This window comes from Heterocephalus glaber, unplaced genomic scaffold (genome assembly GCF_053883595.1).
Source record: "Heterocephalus glaber isolate CG9 unplaced genomic scaffold, H.glaber_assembly_v1.0 deba00001481, whole genome shotgun sequence".
Taxonomy (NCBI): domain Eukaryota; kingdom Metazoa; phylum Chordata; class Mammalia; order Rodentia; family Bathyergidae; genus Heterocephalus; species Heterocephalus glaber.
Genome location: NW_028258317.1, coordinates 52,972,951 through 52,998,802, shown reverse-complemented (window position 1 = coordinate 52,998,802; position 25,852 = coordinate 52,972,951). Strand labels below are relative to the sequence as shown.

Below are 25,852 nucleotides of genomic sequence, written 5' to 3'. Positions count from 1 at the left end.
ACTCTCAACCCTTTAAAACTTGTTTTTCAAATTTTGAGACAGGGTCTAACTACATTGTCCAGACTGGCCTTAAGCTTGCAATCCTTCTGCCTTGGGCTCCTGAATAGCTGGGATTATAGGTGTGCACCATCATGCTGGTTTAGAACCCTGATTCCTGTTGCCCTCTGACCTCTGATCAGCCTGTGGGTGACACTAGCAGGAGACGGGAGCATGGCTGGTGTCGGCAGTGGCAGTGCTCCTCCACCTAGGACCACAGTCCCTGTCACACAAGCCTTTTGCCTGTGGCTGCATCTCTTCTTGCTGGGCTTGGTAACAGCTCCTGTGACCCTTCAGGCCTGCCTGCATTGAACTGCCAGTAAAATGTAAATAAAGACCAAGACATGCTGGTAGATTCTCACTGCAGAATCTGAGGACATCCAAGGAATGTCTAAAGCCTCTATAATGAGCTCTCAGGTAGGGATCTGAGGTCTCCTTTGTATACTACCTTTTGGTTTTAATTTGCTGGTCTAAGTCCTGACATGCTTGCACAGATTAATTCTTTTCCTAGTAGATGTTTTTTTTTCATTTTATTATTTTATGTTCTTTATATTTTCACTCCATAGGAGAAAAAAACCTACCTTCAGAAAGTTTGATAATTGAATCTATGGAATAAACTGATGGTAGACAGATTAAAAGGAGAAAAAGCATTTTAATTACAAACATACACACTGAAGTCACCCTTCTTGAGGAAGGGTCATATGAGTAAAGCTATATAGCAGCTTGAACTATAGAATGGAATAGAGACACAGGGCTTCAAGGGGAAGGTAAGAAGTTATAGGGGAGAGGACAGGAAATGTATGGTGGATAAAGGCTGTCTTATTATCCACATAAATGTCAGGTAAAAAGTTACTTTGGAGCAGGGCTCAGAATAGGTGACAGCCTGTGACCAAGTCTGTCTGAGGTGGTAGATTAGGGCTGGGGCAAAGCCAGTTGAGTAGGTAGGCATAATCTTGCAGGGTGCATGTGCAGAACACAAAATCCAAGATTACTCTGAAGTTCCTGAATACTGTACATGGGAGCAATCAGAAAGGTGCTATTTTCTTTTCTTCTCTTTCATTTTTTTTTGTTTGTTTTTGGGGGGTTTTTTTGTTTTTTATTTTTTGTTTTTTTAAAACAGGGTCTCACTGTGTAATCCAGGCTGGCCTTGAACTCATTATGTAATCCAGGCTGGCCTTGAACTCACTATGTAGGCCCAGGCTGGCCTCAGACTTTCGGTGATCATCCTGCCCGAGTCCCTGAGTGCTGGAATTATAGGTATGTGCCACCACACCTGGCTAAAAGTGCTATCTTCAATTCTTCATTTACGTCTGGTACAAAACCAAGCAAGTCTTCAGTAGGACAGTTTTAATCTGGCACCAGGCCAAGTGAGTTTCTACTAGGAAAGCTGTCCCAAATGCCTTGTTTGCATGAGGGGAAGCCATTCCAGATACAAAAGACTCCTCTCCATTTACCTCATGGCTGCGTGGCCCTCTTCACTGGCCTGCCCTCCCTGCAGTGTACCTGTTTTCCACCTTCAATAAATACACATCCCTACTAGTTTTTCTTTGTCTTGTTCAATTCTTTGTTTAGGATCCCAAGAAGCTACAAGGAATTTCCCCCAGGACCCATAAACTGGTAGCATTCTCTTGGTGAGCCAGCCAGGAGGAGGTAGCTCTCTTTTTGGGAAAGTTTTCTTTTCTTTTTCTGTTTCTGGCATTTTGTTTGTGTGTGTGTGTGTGTTGTCATTCGTTGTGGGTATGAGTCAGGCAGTTAAGAGCTTCCAGAGCATCTGCCACTAACCCAGTCATGGAACAGACCATGTTAAGTTCCCCCGGGTTGCAAGAAAACTAGGCACCATGCAGGTTCCATGTGGATGTAACCTAAAGTTTAATATGTCTCTTTTGCTTCCACATTTTGTTCCTGTCAGTATTTTATTAAAAAATACTTCATTCAGATTTTGCAGTCTTTTGTGGGGGAATAGCTATCCTTAACCTGGTTTTCTCCTTGATTAACCACCTATCCCACCCTGCCCTTTTTCGTGCTCACCATGATCAAAGTCTCATTTGCACTTTCCTCCTCAATAAGCCCTATATCTTTTGCTATTCTCAGTGAGACTTTTTTGGGAATCCTATTTTTTAAAACCTCAGGAGTCATCCCAGTTCACCTTTCTGCCGTGTTTGCCAACTGTCCTCTTGGACTCCAGGAAATCTCACCCTTACAGCTAAGAGCTGTGGTCTCTGCTTTAAGGAGCATATGGGCCTCCTCGCCTCCTCTCTTCTGAATCTGGTTAGATCTCCTCCCTGATTCTTCTAAGAGAAATTAAGTTGATTTAGACACATATGCTTGAGGGTCTGAATAGCACAGAGCAAACAGCTGAGGAACATCAACTTAATCTCCTGTTGAGTATGCGGACCCTAACTTTGTACTTGGAACTTCCCAAGGCTTCTTTCTGAAATGCTGAAAAATAGGCTTCTCTACTGCCTAAAAAAATAATTACCAAGGGCTTTTATTGGGATAAATAGGAGGGATACTTTTTCTAAAGTAGTTAGTTGGAGCCAGTAGGGGAGTCCACCATGGTTTTTAAGGAGCCATAGTGGGCTGTAGGCCATGGAGAAGGCATCACCACCATTTTGAGTTTCATAGGGAATGCCCCAGAGCTCAATGGGTCTCCATCCTTCTGCAGGGATGCCCTCAGAAGAACCCTAGACCTAGCCAGGCATGGTGGTACACACCTGTAGTTCCAACACTTGGGAGGCTGAGATAGGAGGATTACCATGAGTTTGAGGCCAGCCTGGGCTACATAGTGAGTTCAAGTTTGGCCTGGAGTACATAGCAAGACCCTGTCTCAAAACAAACAAACAAAAACCCTAGACATCATCTTTTCTCTCTCTACAGACCCCACTAAGTGCCATGGGAAACACCCTGCCAATCTTACCATTAGGCCCCTGTGTGAACTAGGAAATGCTGAAAAATGAGAGCAGAAGGTAAGTGTAAATTACAATGGTGTAGTTCACTTAGATCTTTGGAAAAGGCAAGGAAAGTGTTCTGAAATCCATGATGTTCAGGCTTTTGTAGCTCTTTATCAGAAACCATCCCACTGCAAAGGCCCAAGAGATATGATACTTAAGGGTGTCCCAAAGAAGAGATTGATAACATTGATGATCCTATCCTCAAATTCCCACCTGTGTCTCAGGGGGGACACAGGTCTCTCCTACTTGTTTAACGAAAGAAACCACCCTTGGAGGTCTCCTCAACTTCTCCTTATAATCCTTTGGTGAGTAAATCAGTCCCACCCTCTCCAAGTGATTTAGAAACAAGAGGTCAAAACGAAGACTGCTCTTATCATGAGAATAAAAAGATCCCTTAAAGAATCTATTAACTATGAAAAGGTGAGAGCTGGGTGTGGTGGTGCACACCTATAATCCCAGCACTCAGAAGGCTGAGGCAGGCGGATCACCACAAGTTTGAGACTAGCCTGGGCTAAATACTGAGTTCAAGACCAGCCTGAACTACATAGCAAGACCTTGGCTCAGAAAACCAAAAGATGAGAGAGGGCAAAGAAGAAAAGCTGTCTGTACTACTATAGAAGTTTTCTGTAAATATACAAACTTAGATCTTAGATCCACCTTCCAAGGAGGGACAGGCAGTAATAGGTTAAGATTTCATTAGTCAAAATCAGCCCCAGATATTTGGTGCAAATTACAAAAACTTCAGATGGGCCTCCAGATCCCCATGACCAAATTTCTAGATGTAATCTTTTCTGTGTTCATCCATCAGGATCTGGAGGAAAATGAAAAAGAGAGGAACCAAAAAAAAAAAAAAAAAGGCAGGCCAAATTATGGCTGTCACAATTGGCAATGCTTCAAGCACACCCCTAAATCCTCCAGGGCCAATCAAGGAAAGAGTTCCTGCTTTAAATGCAAGGAAACTGGGCACTGGACATGCACCTGTAATAGGCCACTGGCTGGGCCCTGCTATGTGCATCAGGTGGCCGACGGCACTTGAGGATTGACTGTCCCCACTCCCAAAGAGGGGATAGGCCAACCAAAACTCTTACCTCTAGCTCTGACGAAGAGGACTGAAAGGGCATGCTGCAGTGCATGGACATCTTAACCTCCTGTAAGGAATCCCAGGTGACGGTGATTTTCATGAGTAAACAAATTCAATTCCTTTTAGATACAGGGGTGGCTTACTCTGTTTTAACTTCCTTCTCTGGAAAAACCCTCCTCTAGATTGATAGCCATAATTAGGACTGCAGGGAGCTCTAGTCTGAGCTTCTTTACCCCTGTTCTTTTTGTTCGTTTTTGAGACAGGGTCTCACTACATTCAGGCTGGCCTTGAATTCACTATTCAGTCCCAAGCTGGTTTTGAACTTGCAGCAATCCTTATGCCTCAGCCCCCCAAGTGCTAGGATTACAAGCATGCTCCAGCTTACTCCTGGTCTTTTTTTTTTTTTTTTTGGTACCAGGGATCAAACTTGGACCTTGCGCTTGTGAAGCAGGCTCTGGAACCACTAAGCTAAATCCCTGGAAGCAAAGGTGCAGTAGAAACTTCGCATTCTTTTTTTTTTTTGTACTGGGGATCGAACTCAGGACCTTGCGCTTGCGAGGCAGGTAGTGCAGGTGGCCGAACCATTGAGCTAAATCCCCACCCCACCTCCTGGTTTTAATGTCAATTTGAAGGTCAAATTCTTAGCCATGAGATTTTAATTGTCCCACAGTGTCCTACTAGTTTTACTAGTAAAATTGGGGACAGCTCTCCAATTCTGGCAAAGGCTTTAGTAATAAAGTATCATCTCCATTCTGCATGGAGACCTCAGTCCTCTGGAAAGGTTGAAAGAACCAACCAGACCCTCAAGTGAACTCCGGCAAAAATTTGCCAAGAGTCTTGGCTCTGGTTATTACCACTAGCCTTCAAGAGTATTCAAAATACCTCCAAAATCAGGCTAAATATGAGTCCATTTCAGATGTTATGTGGGAGGGCTTTTCCTATTTTCTGATATGGGAGGGGATCCAGCAGTCTCAAGACTTTTACAGTGTCTTATTAATCTGGGTCAAGTACAACAAGCTATCGAACTGTAAGAACACAAAGTCCTGCCAGCTCCTGGCTCAGAAGGACCACCTAGTGCCTGCCCTGGAGACCAAGTGCTCATTAGCACTTGGAAAGAAGGGAAGGGACTCCTGGAGATCAGTTAAAGCCCTTTTCAGTGATCCTTGCCACACCCATTGCAGTAAATGTGGCAGAGGGAGAATAAGTATTGCCAAAGTGAGCACAAATGTGGCAGAGATTGCTGGATTTACCTTGCTAGGATAAAGACAGCCCCACCTGAAGAGTCAGGATAAAAACCACCTAAAAGAAGAAAGTCACTCCTGTGGACCTCTGGAAGATCTGAGGCTCCTCATCAAAAAAGCAAGACTCTGGTACTGCTTCAGGTGCAGATAAGTAGAGTCACTCACAATCCCTGACCCACCACAGTTTAAATACAAACCTGTATTGGGACTCCTGCTTTTAATTAGATTCATAATGTGCATATTCTTGCAAGGGCTATGGCTCTCAGGCTCCTGATAGTTTTTCTAATATCCATCTTTGCCATGGTTTCTTCCTCATAGGAAGCATGGAAATAAAATTCCTTGGAAAACTTCTCTCAAATAACAGAACAGAAAAATAGTGTTTCTAATTGCTGAATCTGTCCTAGTCCATCTTTTAAGACAGACGGGGAAATATTCTGACCTGTTCCTTCTTATATTTGGCCTCTGCCTCCTCAACCTCATATTAAAGTTTATCCATTCAAGGCTTCAGATGATGATCCAGACTACAGTCCATGACTCTCTTGACAAATTCACCAAGTGTTCTTCCATTCAACAGGCAGCTTAACAATTCTTGACATACAGGAACTAATTTTTTCCAGCCCAATAGGTAAACCCCAACATCCCAAAGTAGTTATAAAGCACATACTCCCTAGTAGGTAGGGCCTACTTCAACAGGAAGCAGCAATATGAAGCTAGAGACCTACACTCCCTCAGCATCCCATAAAGAAGTATGGGGATAATGTCTCTCAAGGAGAAATGAGGTAGGAGACTAGGGCTGGGGCAAAGCTGATCAAGAAAGAGAGTATAGCTTGTCAAAGTTGTTGGACCTCGTCCTCGAATTAGATTAGCAACGAACTCTCAAAGCACGACACAGTCCTGGGATCTTACTGGAGAACTTTATTTTTCGGCCGGGACCCATTACACTCCAACCAAGTTGGAGGACAAAGACCCCAACTGAAATGAGGACTACATATTTAAAGGGAAAAATCACAGAAAAAGTCCCTCCTCCCATTCCCCTGGGTTACGGATTGTTGCAGAAGCTGGTTACAGAAGCCAAGATAAGCACAGTTAGTTTTTCCCATTCCCCTGGGTAACAGTTTGTTGCAGATCACCTGAAACACAGTTTCTGTTTATTTTACCTTGCAGTTACATGTATGGGTTAGGGGTGTTGTTTTCTCCCTGGAGACAGAGTGCAGCTGGAAGTCACATATTTGCAAAATGGAGGAGAATGTTCTCAACATGGTGCTGGTATTGCTAAGTTGCTAAGTTGGGTCTCATAAAAGTCATGAAATCCAGGGCACATGTGCAGAACGTGGGGGATCAATCAGAAAAGTACTATGGTGGGAAGCAGGCATGGTCTGAGCAGATGCCTACCTGCTAGCCCTGAGGGCTTCTGCGCTCCACTCTGGCTCTCAAATCCTCACGTCTATGCTGGGCAGGGGCAGCTGCGGCCTGGCCACCATAATACAATTCATACTGCTCTTCAGTTGACAAGGGAAATTGTGGCTGCAGAAATGGTACACCACCCTCCCTGACAAAGAGAGAAAGAAAGATCACCAGGGAAATTATTCAGATTATTCTCATGGTTACAGGACAAGCAGTTTTATTGACTGGAAGGAGTTAAAACTTGTTTATAAAAAGTATGCTAGTTTGTGTTTTTGCTGTGCAGTAGAAAGTCAAGACAATTAGTTCTTGACCCTAGAGATTGTGCATTGTTATGTGGAGTTGCTGGATAAATACTTTGGAAATGTCTGCAAGCTGGATATTATCTTTAATTTTGAAAAGGCATATTTTATCCTTGATGAATTTATAATAGGTGGAGAAGTTGAGTAAACATCTAAGAAAACTGCTGTTAAAGCCATTAAAGAGTCTGATATGTTACAGGAGACAATGGAAGAATATATGAACAAACCTACATTTTAACTGTATATCTACTTGAAGAGTCAGTGCTACATGCTATGAACTCGTGAATAAGCAATGCCCTGTGTTCAGTCTTGACAGAGCCTTTAGCACCATGCCAAAAAATGACTTAAAGGGATTCTTTGTTAACTAACAAAAATTAAAGTTCTTTAGCATAATTTTAAAAAAGGAAAAGTGCTATTTTCAATTACATTTGGGGCAAAACCAAGCAAGTCTTTGATAGGGCAGTTTAAGTCTGGCCTCAGACCAAGTGAGTTTTTGATAGGAAAACCATCCTAAATGCCTTATTTACATGAGGGAAAAGTCAATTCCTGATACAAAAGACTCCTCTCCACTATCCTCTTGGCCACTGTGAGCCTTTTCACTGGCCTGCTTTTACTTTGTATAGTGTACGTATTTTCAACCTTCAATAAATGTACCTCCCCACTACCTTTTCTGTGTGTCTTCTCCAATTCTTCAGGACCCCAAGAACCAGTAACCAGGACCCACAAACCAGTTGTTACCAGTTGTCTGTATATGTGGTGCCAAAGCAAGCACACTAATAACATGTCTACATGTGGTATCGCCTGTCCTGTAAGTTAGTCTTCCCCAGTTGATGAGATTTTGGGGGTGAAAGACTCATGACAATTCAGTTTTTGTTTTGTTTTTGGTTATTTTCAAAACAAGATCTATCATTTTGTAATCCAGGCTGAACTTGAACTTGCCATATAGCCTAGACTGATTTCAAACTTTCATCCCTCCTCTCTCAGCTTTCCTAGGGCTGGAATTAGAGGTGTTCACTACCATGCCAAGCTTTCAGCTTCTTTTTTAGAGGATCTATCGTTAAGCAAGTGAAGGTACTTCAGAGAAAGCCCCTCTCTGAATTTAAGGGGATACAGAAGGACAAGTAACAAAAGAACAGAAAGTCAGAGAAACTTGGTTCTGAGGCTGTTTCTGAGCCTTTTAAATTTTATTTAACCCAAAGTATTCATCATGCCAAAGTGCCACACTTTGGGGTATCATTATCTGAGCCCCAACACTCCCTTTCTATTCTCTTTAGATTTTATCCATTCTTTTCCTAGCTTTTTGAGTTGGATGTTTAGCTCAATATTTTCCTGTTTTGGGCCGGGGATTTAGCTCAGTAGTTTCACCGCCTGCTGCACAAGCACAAGGACCCGAGTTCAATCCCAGGTACCAAAAAAAAAAAACAAAAACAAAAAAACCCCAAATAATATTTTCCTGTTTTAAGTCATAATATTCTCTTCATATATTTAGTTACATCATGCAAATTTTGATATATGGTACTTTTTTAGTATCATATGTGTTTGTAGGTGAACTTACAGAACCAGAAGCAACGTGTAGACCTCTTCCCCTTTGCGGCCATCGCTGGAGCTGCAGTGGTCAAAATGAAGTACAGTCTTTGTGACTTGGGACCAAAGCAAGAACAGTAAAAGGCATTCCAATGGACCTTCCCACACTCGCAGGAAGATTATGTCTTCTCCTCTTTCCAAAGAGCTGAGACAAAAACAAAATGTTTGATCTATGCCCCTCCAAAAGGATGATGAGATTCAGGTTGTGCAAGGACACTACAGAGGTCAGCAGATTGGCAAAGTACTCCAGGTTTACAGGAAGAAATATGTCACCTACATTGAATAGGTGCAACGGGAAAAGGCAAATGGCACAACTGCCCATGCGGGCATTCACCCCAGATAGCAGTTACCACCAGGCTAATGCTGGACAAAGATTGCAAAAAGATCCTGGAATTTACAGCTGAATCTTGCAAAGTATAGGAAAGGAAAAGGGCAGACATAAGGAAGAAACAATTAAGAAGATGCATGAATAAAGTCCACTTATATACAACTTTAAAAACTGCCTAAATGAAAAAATGTTTATAGTAATACATGTATACATGTATATGTGTATGAAATTATGATTTGTTTACCAGATGTCATTATTTTCTCATTCTTGAGGAATAAACTTCCCAAGTGATGTTATTTCTTCTCATCATTCTGGAGACTTATTCTACCATTTTCTTACTTCCTCCTTTTAAATAATTAGAGATCATTGTTTTGGACTAGACTCCTGCACTAGGTGCCAATAGACAAAACTGAAAATCAAAATGAAGTCACTCATGCTAAAGTTCCACATCACCAAACCAAAATGAAGTTATCTGGTCTTCTGCTAATTCAGGGGAGAAAGAGATAACAGCCAAATTTCCCAAATAGGGCAATTTAATCAAAATGATAATGAAGTTTTCTCTGCTTTAATTCTTACCATAAAAAGAAGAAATAAAAGAAAAATCAGAAGTAACTTGATGTTAACCATTCAGTTTTTGAAATTATTGTTTCCCTATTCCAGTTATCCAAGGAAAGTAAGTTTGAAATGACCAGTTCAGCCAGGAATGATGGCGCATGCTTGTAAACTTGAGTGGCTGAGGCAGGAGGAGAGCCAGGAGTTCGAGGCCATCCTGGACTACTTAGTGAATACAAGGCCAGCCTCAAATGTATAGCAAGACCCTGTCTTAAAAAGAAAAGAAAAATAAATGACCAATTCAGACAGACATGGTGGCATATGCCTGTAATCCCAGCACTCCGAGAGGCCAAGGTAGAAGGGTGGCAAGTTTGTCCCCAGCCTTAGCAATTTAGAAAGACCCTGTCTCAAAATGAAAATTTTACAAAGGGTTCAGGAAGTAACTCAGTGTGAAAGCCCAGGATTCAATCCCTGGTACTGGGAAAAGAAAGAAAAAAGAAAAAGAGAAGAAAAGGAAGAGAAAAAGAAATTACCAATTCACTTTTTGTTTTCTGTTTCTGTTTTCTTCAGCCACTTTTTGTCTATAAAGCTAAACTCTTCTGCTCAGCCCACCAGGGCACTTAATCTATTTTATGGAAGGAAGAGTTACCCAATTTTAGAATCACAGGTACAACCAATTAAAATCTTCAAATTTTTTTATAGTTTTGATACTTCATTTTTTTTTTTTTTTTGGTACCAGGGACCGAACTCGGGTCCTCGCGCTTGCGCAGCAGGCGGCGAAACCACTGAGCTAAATCCCCGGCCCACTTCATTATTGATATATTTGATTTTGTTTATTTTTCATTTTTGTAGCTCATCTATTTTTTCACTCTGGTTGCATTTAAAATCTGTTTGTTTTTGGTATTCTCTAGTTTCATAATGGTGTTTCTAGGTGTAGACTGAATTTTATTTGTATCACCCAGAATTTATTGGACTTCATGATCTTAATTCTCTTTATGATTAATTCTAAAATAGTATTGGATATTCTCTTTCAATATTATCGCTCCTTCATTCTCTCTTTCTAGACCTGTTATTTTAATACATTAGACTCTCATTTACTCTTTTTCTTAATATTTTCTATTTCTTTATTCCCTTTACTGGATTTTGGTTATTACTTTTTTTCCAGTTCACCATTTCCCTTCTATTAGATATCCTAATTGGTTGTCTTTTACACTTATTTTTAATGACTGTTTTGGTGGGGGTGTGTGTGTTTGTGTGTGTGCACTCAAGTTTTATTTGCTTCCCTTTAACACCTACCTGCTTTTTCACAGTGTACTGTATTGGCTTTTGTTACATTTCAGAGCTGTCTTCTCTAATCTGAGTAAGAGACTATTTTTGAGAAGATGGCTATATAACCAAGAAGTTAGGGTTAGCATGATAAATTCTGCCAGGGATAGGTAAGCACACAGTGAAGAAGAACCATTAATAATGAGTGGAGTGGAAAAACAAAGTGCAGGGAGTGGCACTGCCCAGCTGTTGGCTAAAATGAGTCTTATACTGCTTAGTAATAATAAAAAGAATGATGAAGTGATAAGATTATATCATTGCTTTATCCTTAAGATGGCACTATAAACTCACAATTCCTTTTTAGTAAAAGAATACATAAAAATAACTTGTATTCATCTGAGATTTCACTGAGACCTTATAAACTAGAATGGGTTTTATATGTGGAGACTGCTCTAAGTGCTTGTATGTACCACTCTCATTTAATCTTTATGGCAACTCTAAGAAGTACTTGCCCCATTCTGCAGACTAGGACAAAGTTAGAAAGGCTATAAATGACTTGCTTTCAGTCACAAAGCTTGTAAGTGGTAGAGCCAGAATTTGAATGGAGAAAGCCTGAATCCAGAAACTGTGCACTTAATATTCTTTATTAACTCTTTATAGTAGTCCACATGTTGAAATGCAGAAACATTAGAATCACCAATTATGAGAACTATTGTTCCAGTTCTGGTTAAGTTCTATGAGAAACATGTTCCCTGCATGAGAATGAGAAATCAGGGAGTCCAAATCTTAGCCATCAGAGAGTGAGAAGGAAAAAAGGATCCCCAGCACTGGGTTAATGGGCCTCTGCTGGGTCTCAGGGCTTTCTCCAGTCTGCCCCTCCCCTCCTAGGCCTCCCCATAATATCCTGGGCCTGAGACCACTTTACACTTAGCACTCTGAATTGTGTTGGCTAATTTACATCTCTATTTCCCCCTCACTCATCTTTGTAACCACTGTTCTCCTTAAAATGTCTGAAGTTTGGATTTCCCAGGAAATTTGTTTCTGAACCCTTTCTTCTTCCACATCAAACCAGATCCTGCAGTAGAAGTATCTTCTTGCTTTCCTTCTATACATAAATGATCTCCACCACAGACCGAAAATTATGAGAAAGGAATCTGTGTGAGAATGCAGTTTCTATTTGAGGCACTTGGGTGTTTAGGTGCTGCTGAGAATTTTGATAAATGCAAACACTGGGCCTAAGTTGCTAAGTAGTACCTACTAACAAGTAGGCGTTCCCCTTGGGCATTCCTAAACCTGATAAAATTACATCATGCTTAACATCCGTCTATATTTTCATCCAGGTAAAATATAGTTAAAAATAACGCCAATGGCAATCTGGAGAGGAATAGAAGCACCAAAAAAAAAAAAAAAAAAAAAATTAAATCCTGCAGAAGGAGCATAAATGAAGGAATGTCAGTTAATCAGCTCACTTTTTACCTCCTCTTGTCTCTTATAGGAATGTCAGGTTGTTTCTTAGCAACAGTTAGTAATATTTACTTCTTTCTCTTCTACCCTAAGTCAATAAAACACAGCACCTCAACCCCTACTTTGCCCCACAGTTGCCAAAGCTGATGTCCCAAGTAGTATTTCTGGTTTGGAAAATTTTGGAGGAAATTTGATAGCTAAAAAAATCCCCCTGAAAGAAGGAAACTTGGAAGCTTTGGCTAGATTTTAAATTGATGCTACAGATGGGATTGGGAGGAGAGCTAGCAGGTTCAGGTCACCTCCTAAGGATTAGAACGCTGGTTTGGCAATGCAACAGACTCAAGGTCAAGCCCTACCCTAGCCGTTGATCTTGGACAGATTTAGTTTCCCTTTTTATAAAATGAAACTATTACTAGGATCTACCTCATGAACTGTTGGCAGGATTAAATGAGCAAATTCAGGTAAAGCTCTTTGTATAATATCAGAAAATAGTAAATATTCAGCAAATGTTAGCTATGATTATTGGTATGGATTTATGTCATCACCAAGGCCATAGAATGATTCCATTTATCACCCATTCCTGTACCTTACTATTCTCCCACATTCATGTGTTAGTCCTGGAGACATAATTTTTCATTCCTTTATTCAGCAAATTTAACTAAAGCTCTGGATAGAAATAATACATTGAGGGAATTATGCTGCCTAATATGTAGTTAAATTGGTCAACATCTTGAACTCTACCTCAGAGTTGCAACTTTAGGAAATTCTCTGCTGTGGGTAATTAATCATAAGGGGAAAGGATCTGACTAATACAGTTTTGTTTTATTATAAAATAAATTTACTTTTCTTCTCAAATTTCAGGATATTTATTTCATTTAGTTGAGTATTTTTTGTTTTCTAACTAATGTGGCATTCGAACAAGTATAATACTCTGAACAGACTAATGTATGGATTTTAACTCTCTTGAAGGGGCAAACCTCCCAACTACATGAGAATAATAGGCTTTTGCAGTTACATAAAGATGATATTCTGATAAAGACAAATAATGGATAAATGAGTTAACTGCTAGTGAAAAGATTTTCAAATTATATTTTATTAGGTAATTTATCATCTCACAATGGCCATTTGGATATGCAAATATATAAATATATGCAATTTTGTAAAAGCTAAAAAGCAGTAGTTTAGCATATCTAGTTGAATTCATATCACTAAAAATCTTACCAACACATTTATTGTAAAAAATCAGTCAAATTGTTCAACAAGTTTATAAAAAATACTGGGTATGTATATAAACATTTTCAAGCTTGCTTTAGAAAACAGAGTGCAATTTCTATCCATGTGCTCATTGTAACTTCAAAGGTAATTCAAAGGGAGAATGAAGAAGGTAGCATTGCTTTGTAAAGCAGCATTAATTAATACTGACTTACCCTGGGACTGCATGAAAGATCCTTTGTTATCACATATGGTGAAAATATTGAAAATTAATCCTCCATTTCTATGCATAAAACATATAAAATAAGACTATTTTTCAGAATAACTAGTTATCATGAAAACTGCATTCATTCTTCAGATATTACTGACAGCCCACATTGTTTAACAAATATTTATAATACTTGAAATTTAAAAGAAACCCACGAAACCTATTCTCCCAATACATTCACTGAATGCAGATTAAAGTGAGCACATTCATTTTGATTGTGCCCTTTATTTGTGTACTTTAAAATGACTACAATATAGTGCATTTATATTTTCAAGTGGTATCAAAATTAAGATGACTGATCTATGCAAATCCATCAGCCTGTACCTCTAGTAACAGTTGTCAAATGCAAAACAAAGAAAAAAAGAAAAGCCCTGAGTCAGTATTTTTTTGCAAAAGTAATGAAAAAGGATGCAGTGAAGTCATTTTACATAACTTATGAAATGGCTAAGGGTCTCCAGTATTCATTTGTTTCCATTTTGATTGAAGAGAGGTATAGCTTTTGTTTAGTTTATCCAATTTAGATCATTTCTTAATAGTCAATTTCATTTAAATCCTCAGAATATCCTGATGATTGTTGAGCTGTATCTTCCATTTCTGTTGAGAAAGACAGACAGTACAGTGTTTCCTATTTTTATCACAGAAAATGCATTTAATTTACATTTCTATAATTTGAAATTATATGGCAAAATCTTTTCCAATTAAGTGTATGTAACTGGAAAAAATATTATTTACCTGAACAGGGTCCGGCCTGAAATTTAACATCATCAATGGCAATATCACTTCTTATCGACACTCCCCGAGTGGCTTCAAAAATTATCTAAAAAATATGAAGTTTGAATTTAGAAAGTCATCCGGATTAAATGATGCTGGTTAGGGCAAATCTAGGCTTCATGGATTTGGAAGCTTAGATAGCTCTCAGAGCCCCTTTAAAGAAAAGTATACATGATTACAAATTCAAATTTAGGTACAAAAAGACATTTATTTGGTATTTAAAGAAATTCATAATAAGTTACTGGAGTCTTGGAGACTCAGATCTCTTTCTTTGGATATCTCTTTAGAGATGCTTATCTAGAAATATTTCTTGTGCCGACTGGTTTCCTTCCCCCCATTAGAACACTACTCCCAGCATCCACAGGGCCTGTGAAAGTGAGAGGCCTAGAAGCATCAATTTCCTTAGGCTCTCTATAATAAATCTACCTTGGATACTGCTGCCAGATGGAAACATTTAATTTGACTGATGAGACCCATATATGAAGAGAAAAGCATAATAATGAAATTTACCAAAAGCTAATGGCTGACTTGTCATTAAATACCATAACGTCAAAAACACAGCCCAGGGAGGCAAGGAAATCAGTTTCATAATGTTAGGGTCTGAAAAGAAAATAACTGATCAAGTATTCTTGTTCTAGGTAAAACAGATTGCCAGGTTTAAGGCTGGCCTAACAATAATAAACTTCCAAATACTACAGGGAGTCTTGTGCGTGGTGAAAATTATCCAGAAGACATATTTGCTCTACCCATTTTATGAGCAAATGACTTCTCACTGGACTAGATTATGATTTAAATAAAAAAGAAAGCCCTTAAACCAATTTCATTTAAACTACCCCAAATTAAATAAGAATATAAATTGAATAATTAATACATTTATGAAATTATCTTGCAATTAGTGACTAAGAAGCTTTAATGATATACATGTGGCAAAATAAAATTAATAAAAATTCTAAGGGTATAAACTTGGATGGTTACTTTTTGGTGTTAATTTGACTGGGCTAAGGACATCCAAATAGCTGGTGAAGCATTTCTGGTTATGTCTATGAGGCTGTTTCTGGAAAAGACTGGCATTTGAATCAATGAGATAAGAAAGATCTGCCCTCAACCAACATAGGTGGGCACCATTCAATCTGTTGAGGGCCCAGATAGAACAAAATTCACTGTCTCTTTTGGAACTAGGGCACCCTTCTTCACTTGCCTTTGGTTATCAGAACTCCAGCCTCTCAGGCTTTCAGCATTTGAGACTTAGACCAGTGGTCTTCCCAGACTTGCAGGCCTTCAGCCTCACACTAAGAGTTATACAGTGGCACCCCAGTTCCCAGGCCTACAGGCTTGGACTAATCTATGGTACTGATTTTCCTAGTTCTCCAGCTTGCTTGACATATCATGGGAATTCTCAGCTTCCATAATTTCACAAGCTAATTCCTATAGTAAATCCTTATCTGTCTTTTCATCTGTCCATCTGTCCATCTGTCCATCCATCCATCTATCCATCCATCTAGCCAGCCTATTGGTTCTGTTTCTCTGGAAAACACTGATTAATACACAACCCTAAACAAAAATCAAAATAAATAGCAAGAAAAGAGGAAAACATATCCTAACCCATCCAGGTGGGAGGATATATGAATATGTTAACAAACATTTTGGTTTTAGAACAACAATAAAATCTCTTTTTTAACCCCAAAGTCTGCAATGGAAAGTAATAGAAAAATTCTGAATAGAAATATTTTGAATAATCTGTGATTTGGCCAGACACTTGATTTCACACAACTTTCTCCTTTAAATGTCTTATACCTTAGTGGTGCCCATTTTACAGCAGTATAGTCTACCCACTGTATTGTAGATATGTGGCAACATATCTTTTTTTCTACATTGATGTGATTCTTTTGGCTTATTTTCATGCTTTTGGATTTACCAAATATACCCTGAAGTAGCTGATGAACAATTATTTATTTCTAGAATAAACACAACAAATATAAGATTAAATAAGAAAGTATGTTCTTGGTTCCCAAACTATTGGCTGAGACACTCAAGTGCATTTACAGGGGTACTGTGGGATAGCTTGAAATTTCAAGAGAAACACAGCAATATGAAAACATCTAGAAGACATTATGTGATCAACCAGTTCAGGATTATTTAAATTTCAACATTAGGTTGACCTATATTCCTTAAAAAAAAAAAAAGAACTATACACCTTTTGATAACATTAAATTAATTAATTAATTAGGTACTAGAGATTGAACCAGGTGTAGTCTACCACTGAACTACAACCCTAGTCCTTTTTATTTTTTATTTTGAGACAAGGTCTTGGCTAAGGGGCCCTGAACTTGTGATCCTCCTGTCTCAGCCTCCCTCAGAGCTGGGATTACAAGCATATGGCACCATGCCCAGCTAACATCTTTATAAAGTTGTTTTTTGAGTTGCTATAATTAAAAGCCAGTACCAGGTAAAAATCAGTGCAGAACATTACATGAGGGTGGTGTATCCAACCTATTTCCAAAGTCTGAGAAGCTGTGTAGTGCCCAACAGGTATATGTAGTCTATTAGTAAATAATCATGGTCATTTAAGAATTAGATTAAAATTTTTTCTTTTAGTGTATCATTTTTTCAATGGCTGATAAGTCATTAGGACAAAAACACTTATCAAGTTGTTTGGACCTAACACTTAATAAATGGAACTAGCTATTTCTTTTAGTCTAGGAGCTCCAGAGAAAAATCACTAAGACTAAGTGAATCATGAAGTTTGGAGATGTGGCTCTTAGCTGAATACCCAGCACACATTTGCATTCCTAGTAAATGTCCAGCAGTATGAATAATGGTATAATTGATGTAAATACTTCAGTGAGCTGAGAATTTATGTAATATTTTCTTTCAGTGACATCAAAATCTAAGAAAGCAAGGAAGAGAATACCTAAAAGCAGAAAGGAAAGGACAAGAAAGGGAATCAAAAGGAAATAGAATGATTTTGTGTTTTTGATCAATAGTGAGTCAGGTTTCTGCTTAGCACTTCAATAAATCCCTTAGGAAGGAAAATGATTGAAATTTTGCTATTTGATGTATTCCTCCCAGAAGGATAATCTGATGATTGGCATATATTAAGAGGACACCCACATATTTTCCCCATAGGATCAGCCTCAAATGGCATCAACACTACAGGATTCCAAGACCCATGTACACTTGCTCACCTCCACTGACAATGGACATATTTACTTCCCTTGCTGTGTTTTCTTCCCTGAACTCCAGTCTCATATTTATCGCTCACTTGACACATCCACTTCAATTTCTTTTTTTTTTACCCATTAACTTTATTGGTACATTTTAGGTATACAATACAGTTACATTCATCATTGGGATCTTGTACCATTACATGAGTATCTTGGTTCTTATTTTATTTCCCCTTCCTTTGCCCACCCTTCCCTACTTGCAAAGACCTTGTTTCCATTTTTTTCCTCTTCTCATATTTTTTCCTTTCCCTTTTTTCCCTTCACCTACCCCTCCCAATTTTTAGACCTTTTCTTCCTGTTACACAATATCAATTATACATTTTTTAAATTACAATATTAAGATCTAGGAGACATTACCACAGATTTTACAGAATTTAAAAGGATATAGAAAGCATATTACAAATATCTTTTTTGAAATAAATTTGACAACTTCTAAGAAGTACCTTGGAAGACTAATTAATGAAACTAACTCTGGAGGAAATATAAAATTTGAATAGCACCTATTAAAGAAAGTATATTCCTAGCTTCAAAACCTACCTATATGACAACAGCAGGCTCATAAACATTGTAACTGATAAATTATATCAAACAATTAAAGCAGAAAAAAGAAGGAACACTTCTCCTCCTCATTTTAGGAACTCAACATTGTGCTAATCCTAAAACTGGATAAAGATAATAGAAAAAAAAGGTATGAACATAGATAGAAATTTGTTTAACAAAACGAACTCTTAGAAGTCAGATCTGGCAGTATGTAAAAAGTGGTTTTGTTATAGGGATGGCAGTGTTGGTTCAGCATTGGAAGATCCACCCCCAAAAGTAATCATTTTAACAGAGGAAAGTAGAAAGCCATATGATCCTGTCACTAGTTGGAGAAAGAGTATTGGACTAAATTCTACAGCTGTTCATGGTAAAAGCTATCAGGAGACTAGGAGTAGAACAGAACCTTCTCAACAGATTAAAGACATGTACTCCATACTTCCAACATAAACTCCTTCTATGAATGGAGACGATACAATGCTTTCTCCCTAAAGTGGGGAACAAGGGCATATATGCCTACTCTTCATCTGTCCATTAGACTTTGAAACATAGGTCTAAACCAAATAATCTGGCAATAAAATGACACAACTAGGATAAGATTGGCACGGCAGAAGGAACATCTTTATATGTAGATGAAATGATCATCTACAGAGAAAATACTAAGAAATCTCTAGGAGCCCCTAGAAGTTGTACTTGAATTTAGCAGGATTAGAAAACACAAGGTATATATAAAAATTCAGGTCTGTGTATACTTGCTATAAATGAAGAACTGGATATTGAAATTTGAAAGTTATGTAGGAGTACAAAGGACCCAGAAAAGCCAAAAAACAAAAACAAAAACAGTGTTGGAAGACATTTAGCACCCAATTTTAAGACTTCTTCTAAAGCTACAGTAATCAAGGCAGTGTTGGTGTAAGGAAAGACGTATAGATCATTGGAATAAAACAGAGAATCTAGAAAGAGAACCACACATATATGGTCCACTGAGTTTTGAAAGATTATTTAACATTACCATTTTATAGAATATAAACTTGATTCAAGAGCTGAGGAAGAGATAGTGTCTTCAGCAAACGGCACTAGAACACCTGGTATCCGTATATAAAAAATTAACCTCAACCCTTTTTTTCCATACGTGAAAATAACTTGAAGGGATCTATGAACCTAAATAAGAAAGCCTAAAAGTATAAAACTTTAAGAAGAAATGATAACGGAAAATGTTTATGAATTCAGGGTAGGCAAGAACTACCTAGGATACAAAAACCATGATGTTTAAAAGAAAAAAAATTGATGAGATTCCATCAAAATTTAGAACTTTAAATGACATCATTAAAATGAAAAGTAGTCCTTAAACAGACCATATTTACAATGTATATAACCCATGACCAGAATATATAAAGAATTCTTAGAGCTCATTAATAGACAACCCAATTAAAATGTAGACATAAGAAGATGATAAATAGCCAGTATAGCACAAGGAATGGTGTGCAATTCTAGAATCAGAAAAATACTAATCAGTACAATAATAAGATTGAATTATACACTCATTAGGGAGATGAAGTCAAAAGTTTTAAAAGCCTTGTCATGACTTGTTCTTTTTGTTGGATTCTCCCGCTTTGTGTTTAATTTGTCACGCCCAATGGATTCATTCTGCTGGGTTTCCTGGGGTTGTGATCCTCATTGTCTTTTCCTAGGGTATTGTCTAAAACTTTTTGGAGTGCCGGTTTGGTATTCATGAAGTTCCTGAGGTGCTCTTTATCATGAAAGCATCTTATTTCTCCATCAATTTTGAAAGATAGTTTTGCAGGGTACATCAATCTGGGTTGGAGGCTGTTTTCCTTTAGGGCTTGAAATACATCACTCCAAGCTCTTCTTGCTTTGAGGGTTTGCATTGAGAAGTCTGCTGTGATTGTGATGGGCTTTCCTTTGTATGTGATTTGTTTCTTTTCTCTCACTGCTTGTAGAATTTTGTTCTTCTGTTGGATTTCTGGAATCCTAACTATTATATGCCTATGTGTAGATTTTTTTTTGATTAAGGTTAGCTGGAGTCCTATATGCCTCACTTATCTGTATGTCAAGCTCTTTTCCCCTCCTTGGGAAGTTTTCTGCCATCACTTCTGTGAAGTTTTTTTTCATGTCATCTGCACTCTCTCCTGTTTCTTCATTGACTCCAATCAGTCTTATGTTATTCTTCTTTGCATCGTCTAGAAGCTGCTGGATTGATTTCTCATGTTCCCTTACAATTTTAAAGCAGTTTTTCTTTTCCTCCTCACTCATTGCAATCTTATCTTCTATATGTGAAATTCTATCCTCACATTGGTTCATTCTGCTGCGCAGACTTTCGATGGAGTTTTTAATCTCTTGGAAATCTGTTTGTATCTGTTTTATGGATTCCATTTGTTTCCTATGTTGGGATTCCATCATGTTCCTCAGATCCTCTGTTTTTTTATCTGTGTCCTCTCTAGATTTACTAATCATGTCTTGCACCATGAGCAAAATCTTTGCTGTTATCTGAGTAATTGTTTCTGATTTCATTTTTCCCAGATCCTCTTTTGTTGCCAGTTCAGAGAGTCCAGGTGGTTGAGTATCAGAGTGTTCCATCTCGTTTCCCTTTGGGCTTGCTGTAGGTGATCTGGAAGTCTGTTTTTGAGGCTTTTTTATGTGTCTTCTCATTTCCCCGGGGTGAGGGGTTGCTTCTGGTCCCCACGCGGCTCACCTTCTGTGCCCTAGGAGCTTGGGATGGCAGCAGGGGAGCTTCCTTCCAGGTGCTGGGACCGGCTGAGCTTCACTGCCCTAGGAGCCTGGGATGGAGGCGGTGAGCTTCCTTCCAGGTGCTGGGACTGGCTGAGCTTCACTGCCCTAGGAGCCTGGGATGGAGGTGGGGAGCTTCCTTCTGGTTGCTGGGACCGGCTCACCTTCTTGGCCCTAGGAGCCTGGGATGGCAGCAGGGGCTCAATTTCTAATATGTATTTTAAAACTTAGCATTTCCAAAAGACACCCATCAGTTTCCTTTGTGCACACACTGCTGCCCTTACTCCAAATTTGCTCTGCTTAGTTTTCCTCATCTTCATAAGTATTGTATCAGTTCATTGCAGCAGTTGCTCAGGCTAAAAACTGTGGTCATCTTGACTCCATTTCACTCTAATTCCACATTCTACACATTTGAAGTCCTATGGGCTTCTGAAGACATCTCACCACTGCTACCTAATCCAGGCTACCACTTGTCTTTCTAGGTCTCCTTGCCCCACTGCGGTATATTTTCCACATGGTAGCTGGAGCGATTGTTTTTTGTTTGTTTTTGAGACAGGGTCTTTTTTATTGGTATATTTTAGGTATATAATATGATGACATTCATCATTGGAAATTTGTACCTTTACATAATATGTCTTGGTTCTTATTTTTTCCCCATTCCCCTGCCCTCCCTTCAACCCCTCCACACCTCCCTATTTATAAAGACTTTGTTTCCATTGTTTCATTTTCTCATATTAATTCCATTCCCTTCTTTCCTTTCACCTACTCTTCCCACCTCCGGTTCTCGAACTTTGCCCCTTTTCTTCCTATTTCACATTATCTATTTATTATACCTTTTGATCCTTATTTACACTTTCAGTTTCTCACACCAGAGAAACTATTCAGTATTTACACATTTCCTATTTATTAAGAGTATCGCCTCAATGTACATCCATTTAGCTATAAATATCTCTAATTTCTCACTCTTTATGGGGGCCAGGGATTTAGCTCAGTGGTTCCACTGCCTGCCTCGCAAGCACAAGGACCTAAGTTTGATTCCCGGTACCAAAAAAAAAAAAAAAGATTCCTTTCTCACTCTTTATGGATGAGTAGTACTCCATTTTATTACAAAAAAAACCCCACATTTTCTTTATCCAGTCTCCAGTTGATGCACAGGGTCTTGCTCTGTAGTTCAGGCTATCCTTGAGCTCACTGTGTAGCCCAGGACTCAAACTCGTGGCAATCCTCTGCCTCAACCACCCAAGTGCTAGTCTTACATGAGTGCCACCACACCCGGCTGGAGTGATTGTTTTATAGTCAGATCATATTAATTTTTTAAAGCCACCTGATGGCTTTGTATTGCTCTTGAAATAGATTTCAAACTCTTACCCTTTTCTCCAAGGTTGTTCATAATTATCCCAATACTTCTTTGGTTTTATCACCTGACTGATTTGACTTTCTCCTTCTCTTCCCCTACCTTCTTCCCTCTTTTCATTTAAAATATATTTTAAATGAAAAATCTTAATCATATACCTTTATAAGGTACAATGTGATGTTTTGATATATATGTGCAGTGCAGAATAATTAAATCAAACCGTTTAGTGTATCTATTGTCTTACTTAAAATTATTATGGTGAGACATTTTTGTGGAAAGTCATTGTTTGAAATACACAGATCATTATTATTATTACTATTGTGATACTGGAGTTTAGTTCATTATTGTTAACTATAGATACCCTACTGTGCAATAGATCTCAAAACTTATTCCTCTTGTCTATCTGGAACTTTGTTGTCTTTGACCAACAACTTCCTATTCTTTCCCTCTGCCTACCACCACCAGCCTCAGGTAACCATCAGGGTTTGGCTGATCTTTACCCCAATCTGTAAAATACAAGATCAGCAAAAAAACATATAAACAGCTCTGAGCACTATAGGTGACTGGCTCATAAGAGATGGCCAATCCATGTGCACATGAGTGTGCCTGCATTTTATTGGACAGTAGGATACTTTAGAGCAATTAGTTTAGTCCGATGCAGTTCTTTGGGATTACTGAGGTAATCGCTAAGTCCAGAGGAGATTCTCATCTGTTTCGTTTTAGCCAAAGGGGACAATGTAGAGTCTTCCAGAAAATCTGTGGAGTTATTCCATACCTCGTGGACTTGAACACTCAAAGATGCCACCTCAGATGCCTCACTGTTCAAAAAACATTTCAAATGACCAGATACCTAACAAATCTAGTATGTGAAAAGCCCTGTGCCTAACCCCAGAGCTAAGAGTTTTAAAAAATATTAGGGTTGGGTCAGGGGTGCAGCTCAGTAGCAGAGCACTTGCCTAGCATGTGTGAGGCCCTGGGTTCCAACCCTGTACCTCAATAAATAAAGGAAAGAATGCATGCTCCAGCACCATCCCCAAAAGATTCAGATTGATTTTGTCTACTGTAAAGATTCTCTATCTTTAAGATGCATCAGAATCACCTGGAGGACTTATTCAAACGGATTTCTGGGGCCCCAGAGTTTCTGATTCAGTGTTTCTGAGGTTGCACTGAGAATATGCATTTCTGGTGAACTTGCATTACAGATATTGCTAATGCTACCAGTACCTGGACCACGTGTTGAGAACCCTTTGATAAAAGTATGAATGCCCTAACAAAATCAAATCAATATCTCTGAATAAGGATAAATTGTATTAAGTTCCTGAGCAATTTACTTTCCTTCTATAACAGGCATACCACTATCAAAATTATTCATGGGGCTGTTATTCTTCACTAAATTTCTAGATAGTTTATCCATGTTGCACTACGAAGCCTTTCACGGACAATGGCACATCTCCCTTTTGTCATTTGTTATTTAGCAGTGTGGCACCCTAGATGGCACTGTATTCTGGCCACCTGAGCTTTTCCAATTCCTTCCAATTTACATTTGTAAAAATTTTTGTTCAATTGTGGGGTGGGACAAAATAAAGTCCTTATTTTGGATAACTCTTCCCATGAAGAAATGAGGTTAGACCCACTGCCAGTGGCTAAAGGTAAGGAATTCTGGCCCAGGAGTTATCAGCCAGAAGCAAGAATGAGAATGAACCCGGGCTCAAAGATTCTGCAGAACAATTTCAAAAACAACAGGAGTCTGGAGATTATCGCCCCAAATCTTTCTGGAGCATTGGCTCAGGGTAAGCAGGTGAAGTTGGTCATTAACAGAAAGGTGCCTCTGTCGTAGATATAGCTCAGCAGTAGAATGATTGTATAGCATGTGTGGGGTCTTGAGTTTGCCAAAAGGAAAAAAAATCCAAGAAAGCTGACCCTGTTCTCTAGACTATATTGATTGCTCTGACTCATTTATAGGAATTTAAAAAGATCTTTCCTGTTGCTGCCCAGATTCCCTTATGATCAAGATCATCTAGGAGAGGAGTTTCTGTAGTACATGATTGGGCTGAGGCAGGATGGAGACTTGGGATCGAGACTGTTTCTTCTACGTCAATGCAGTGTTGGGAGCGGAGGCTAAAAACAACTCCTTCTGGACCACACGCAGGCTTAAATAGAGGCCTAAAACAAAAGCCCTTCCAAGCACGTGGGTGATGATGAGTAAAGGGTGCAGCTGCAGCAACTAATTAGGCAATAACATATTTAGAAGGAAGGATAGCTTCACTTTGGAGATTTGTAGGACACATGGAAATATACTTAACATTCACAACGTACCAAGACAAAAATAGACATGCTTTCATCACTGAATTGCAAAAAAATTACTTTATGCAAAAATATCCAAAGCTTTCTGTCCCTGTCTAATTTCCCATTCGCCGCTTAGATTTAATCAACATAGAAGCTAATTATGTTTACTCTTAAACTAATCCTGCCTTTGTCTGTGACCCTGAAAAATGACAAAATATGCTCTTGCTACTTTTTCTAGCAAGTAAAAAGGACATCAGAAGGGGAGATGCATGCTCACTGGATGTTTATCTCTTCTGGCTCACCTGGTGTGGGTGAGGGCAGCTGTACTCGATCGGTGCTTGAAGCCAGGAAATGCTCTGCTCACCTCTTCTTCTCCATAACAGAGATTCTTCACTGTGTTCTTCTTTTTTCAAATAAACACTCAGCAGACCAGTCCCTGCTCCATACATGTGGTAGAAAAAGGTCAAGCAGTGTTTTCCGGGAACACCTCGCAGAGGCCTGGACAGGAGGCGTGCTTTCTGTCCATACACCATGTGTGACGCCTCGATGTACATGTAGTAGCCTTGGAAGAATGCAGAGCAAGGACTGTTAAAAAGGACACAAGTCACATTTGTCCTTTCCTAGTGTTCCTGGAAACATGGAAGGCCTAACTGCAGTACTGAGAAAGAGTTTTATAAATCAGGAGGATAGGTATGACCCAAGGAGAACAGTGATACATGAATTAGATTATAAAACAAATTTTTTAAATGTAATGCTTTATAATTGTTTAATAGGAGGTAATTAATGTACACATTTCATCATTAATGTGGTGATTTTCACAGCAGAATTTATGTAATTCCTGAGCAATAGTTTCAAGCTTTCAAATGCTTATCCCTCACCCCCAATCCATATGTTCAAAGCCTAACCCAAAGAGGTGGGGCTGGAGAAAGGTAATTAGGGCAGTGCCCCATAAATGGAATTAATGCCCTCACAATAGAGCCGGGAGACTCCTCGTCTCTTCTTTTTTTTTTTTTTTTGGTACCGGGGATCAAACTCAGGACCTTGCGCTTTCAAGCCGGGTGGCAGTTCCTCGTCTCTTCTGCCATGTGAAGGCAGAAGGACAAGATGACCATCTGTGAAGAAACAGCCCCACTCCCAGACATCAGACTGTTGGCACCTTGCTGTTGGGCTTCCCAGCTTCTGGAACAGCAAGGAATCCCTTTCTGTTGTGTGTAAGCTGCCCAGGCTATGCTATTTGTTGGAGCAG

General features: G+C 39.0%; 1 protein-coding gene and 3 pseudogenes across 4 annotated transcripts in view; 3 read left to right on the top strand and 1 right to left on the bottom strand.

The window, feature by feature from the left end:
* LOC106008818 (kelch repeat and BTB domain-containing protein 8 pseudogene) overlaps window positions 1–25,852 on the top strand; it is a 97,158-nt pseudogene that overhangs the window by 26,709 nt on the left and 44,597 nt on the right. The window contains exons 2-3 of the transcript XR_001183007.3: window positions 2,914–3,002; window positions 4,487–4,556. The product of XR_001183007.3 is annotated as a kelch repeat and BTB domain-containing protein 8 pseudogene (transcript). The remainder of the gene's footprint in view (window positions 1–2,913; window positions 3,003–4,486; window positions 4,557–25,852) is intronic.
* On the top strand, window positions 4,563–8,520 carry LOC147825962 (AP-1 complex subunit sigma-3 pseudogene; annotated as a pseudogene).
* LOC101715855 (large ribosomal subunit protein uL24 pseudogene) lies at window positions 7,802–13,205 on the top strand (annotated as a pseudogene).
* Window positions 13,282–25,852, bottom strand: part of Mamdc2 (MAM domain containing 2) — a 177,342-nt gene continuing 164,771 nt past the window's right edge. The window contains exons 12-14 of one of the 3 annotated variants that reach the window (XM_004838163.4): window positions 24,909–25,168; window positions 14,419–14,503; window positions 13,285–14,280 (exon numbers count right to left, since the gene is read on the bottom strand). In XM_004838163.4, coding sequence (XP_004838220.1) covers window positions 14,216–14,280; window positions 14,419–14,503; window positions 24,909–25,168 — 410 coding nt within the window. In that variant the 3' untranslated portion in view covers window positions 13,285–14,215. Of the gene's footprint in view, window positions 14,281–14,418; window positions 14,504–24,908; window positions 25,169–25,852 lie in introns of all 3 variants that reach the window. The other 2 variants (XM_021252726.2, XR_002392433.2) reach the window with 2 other exon arrangements.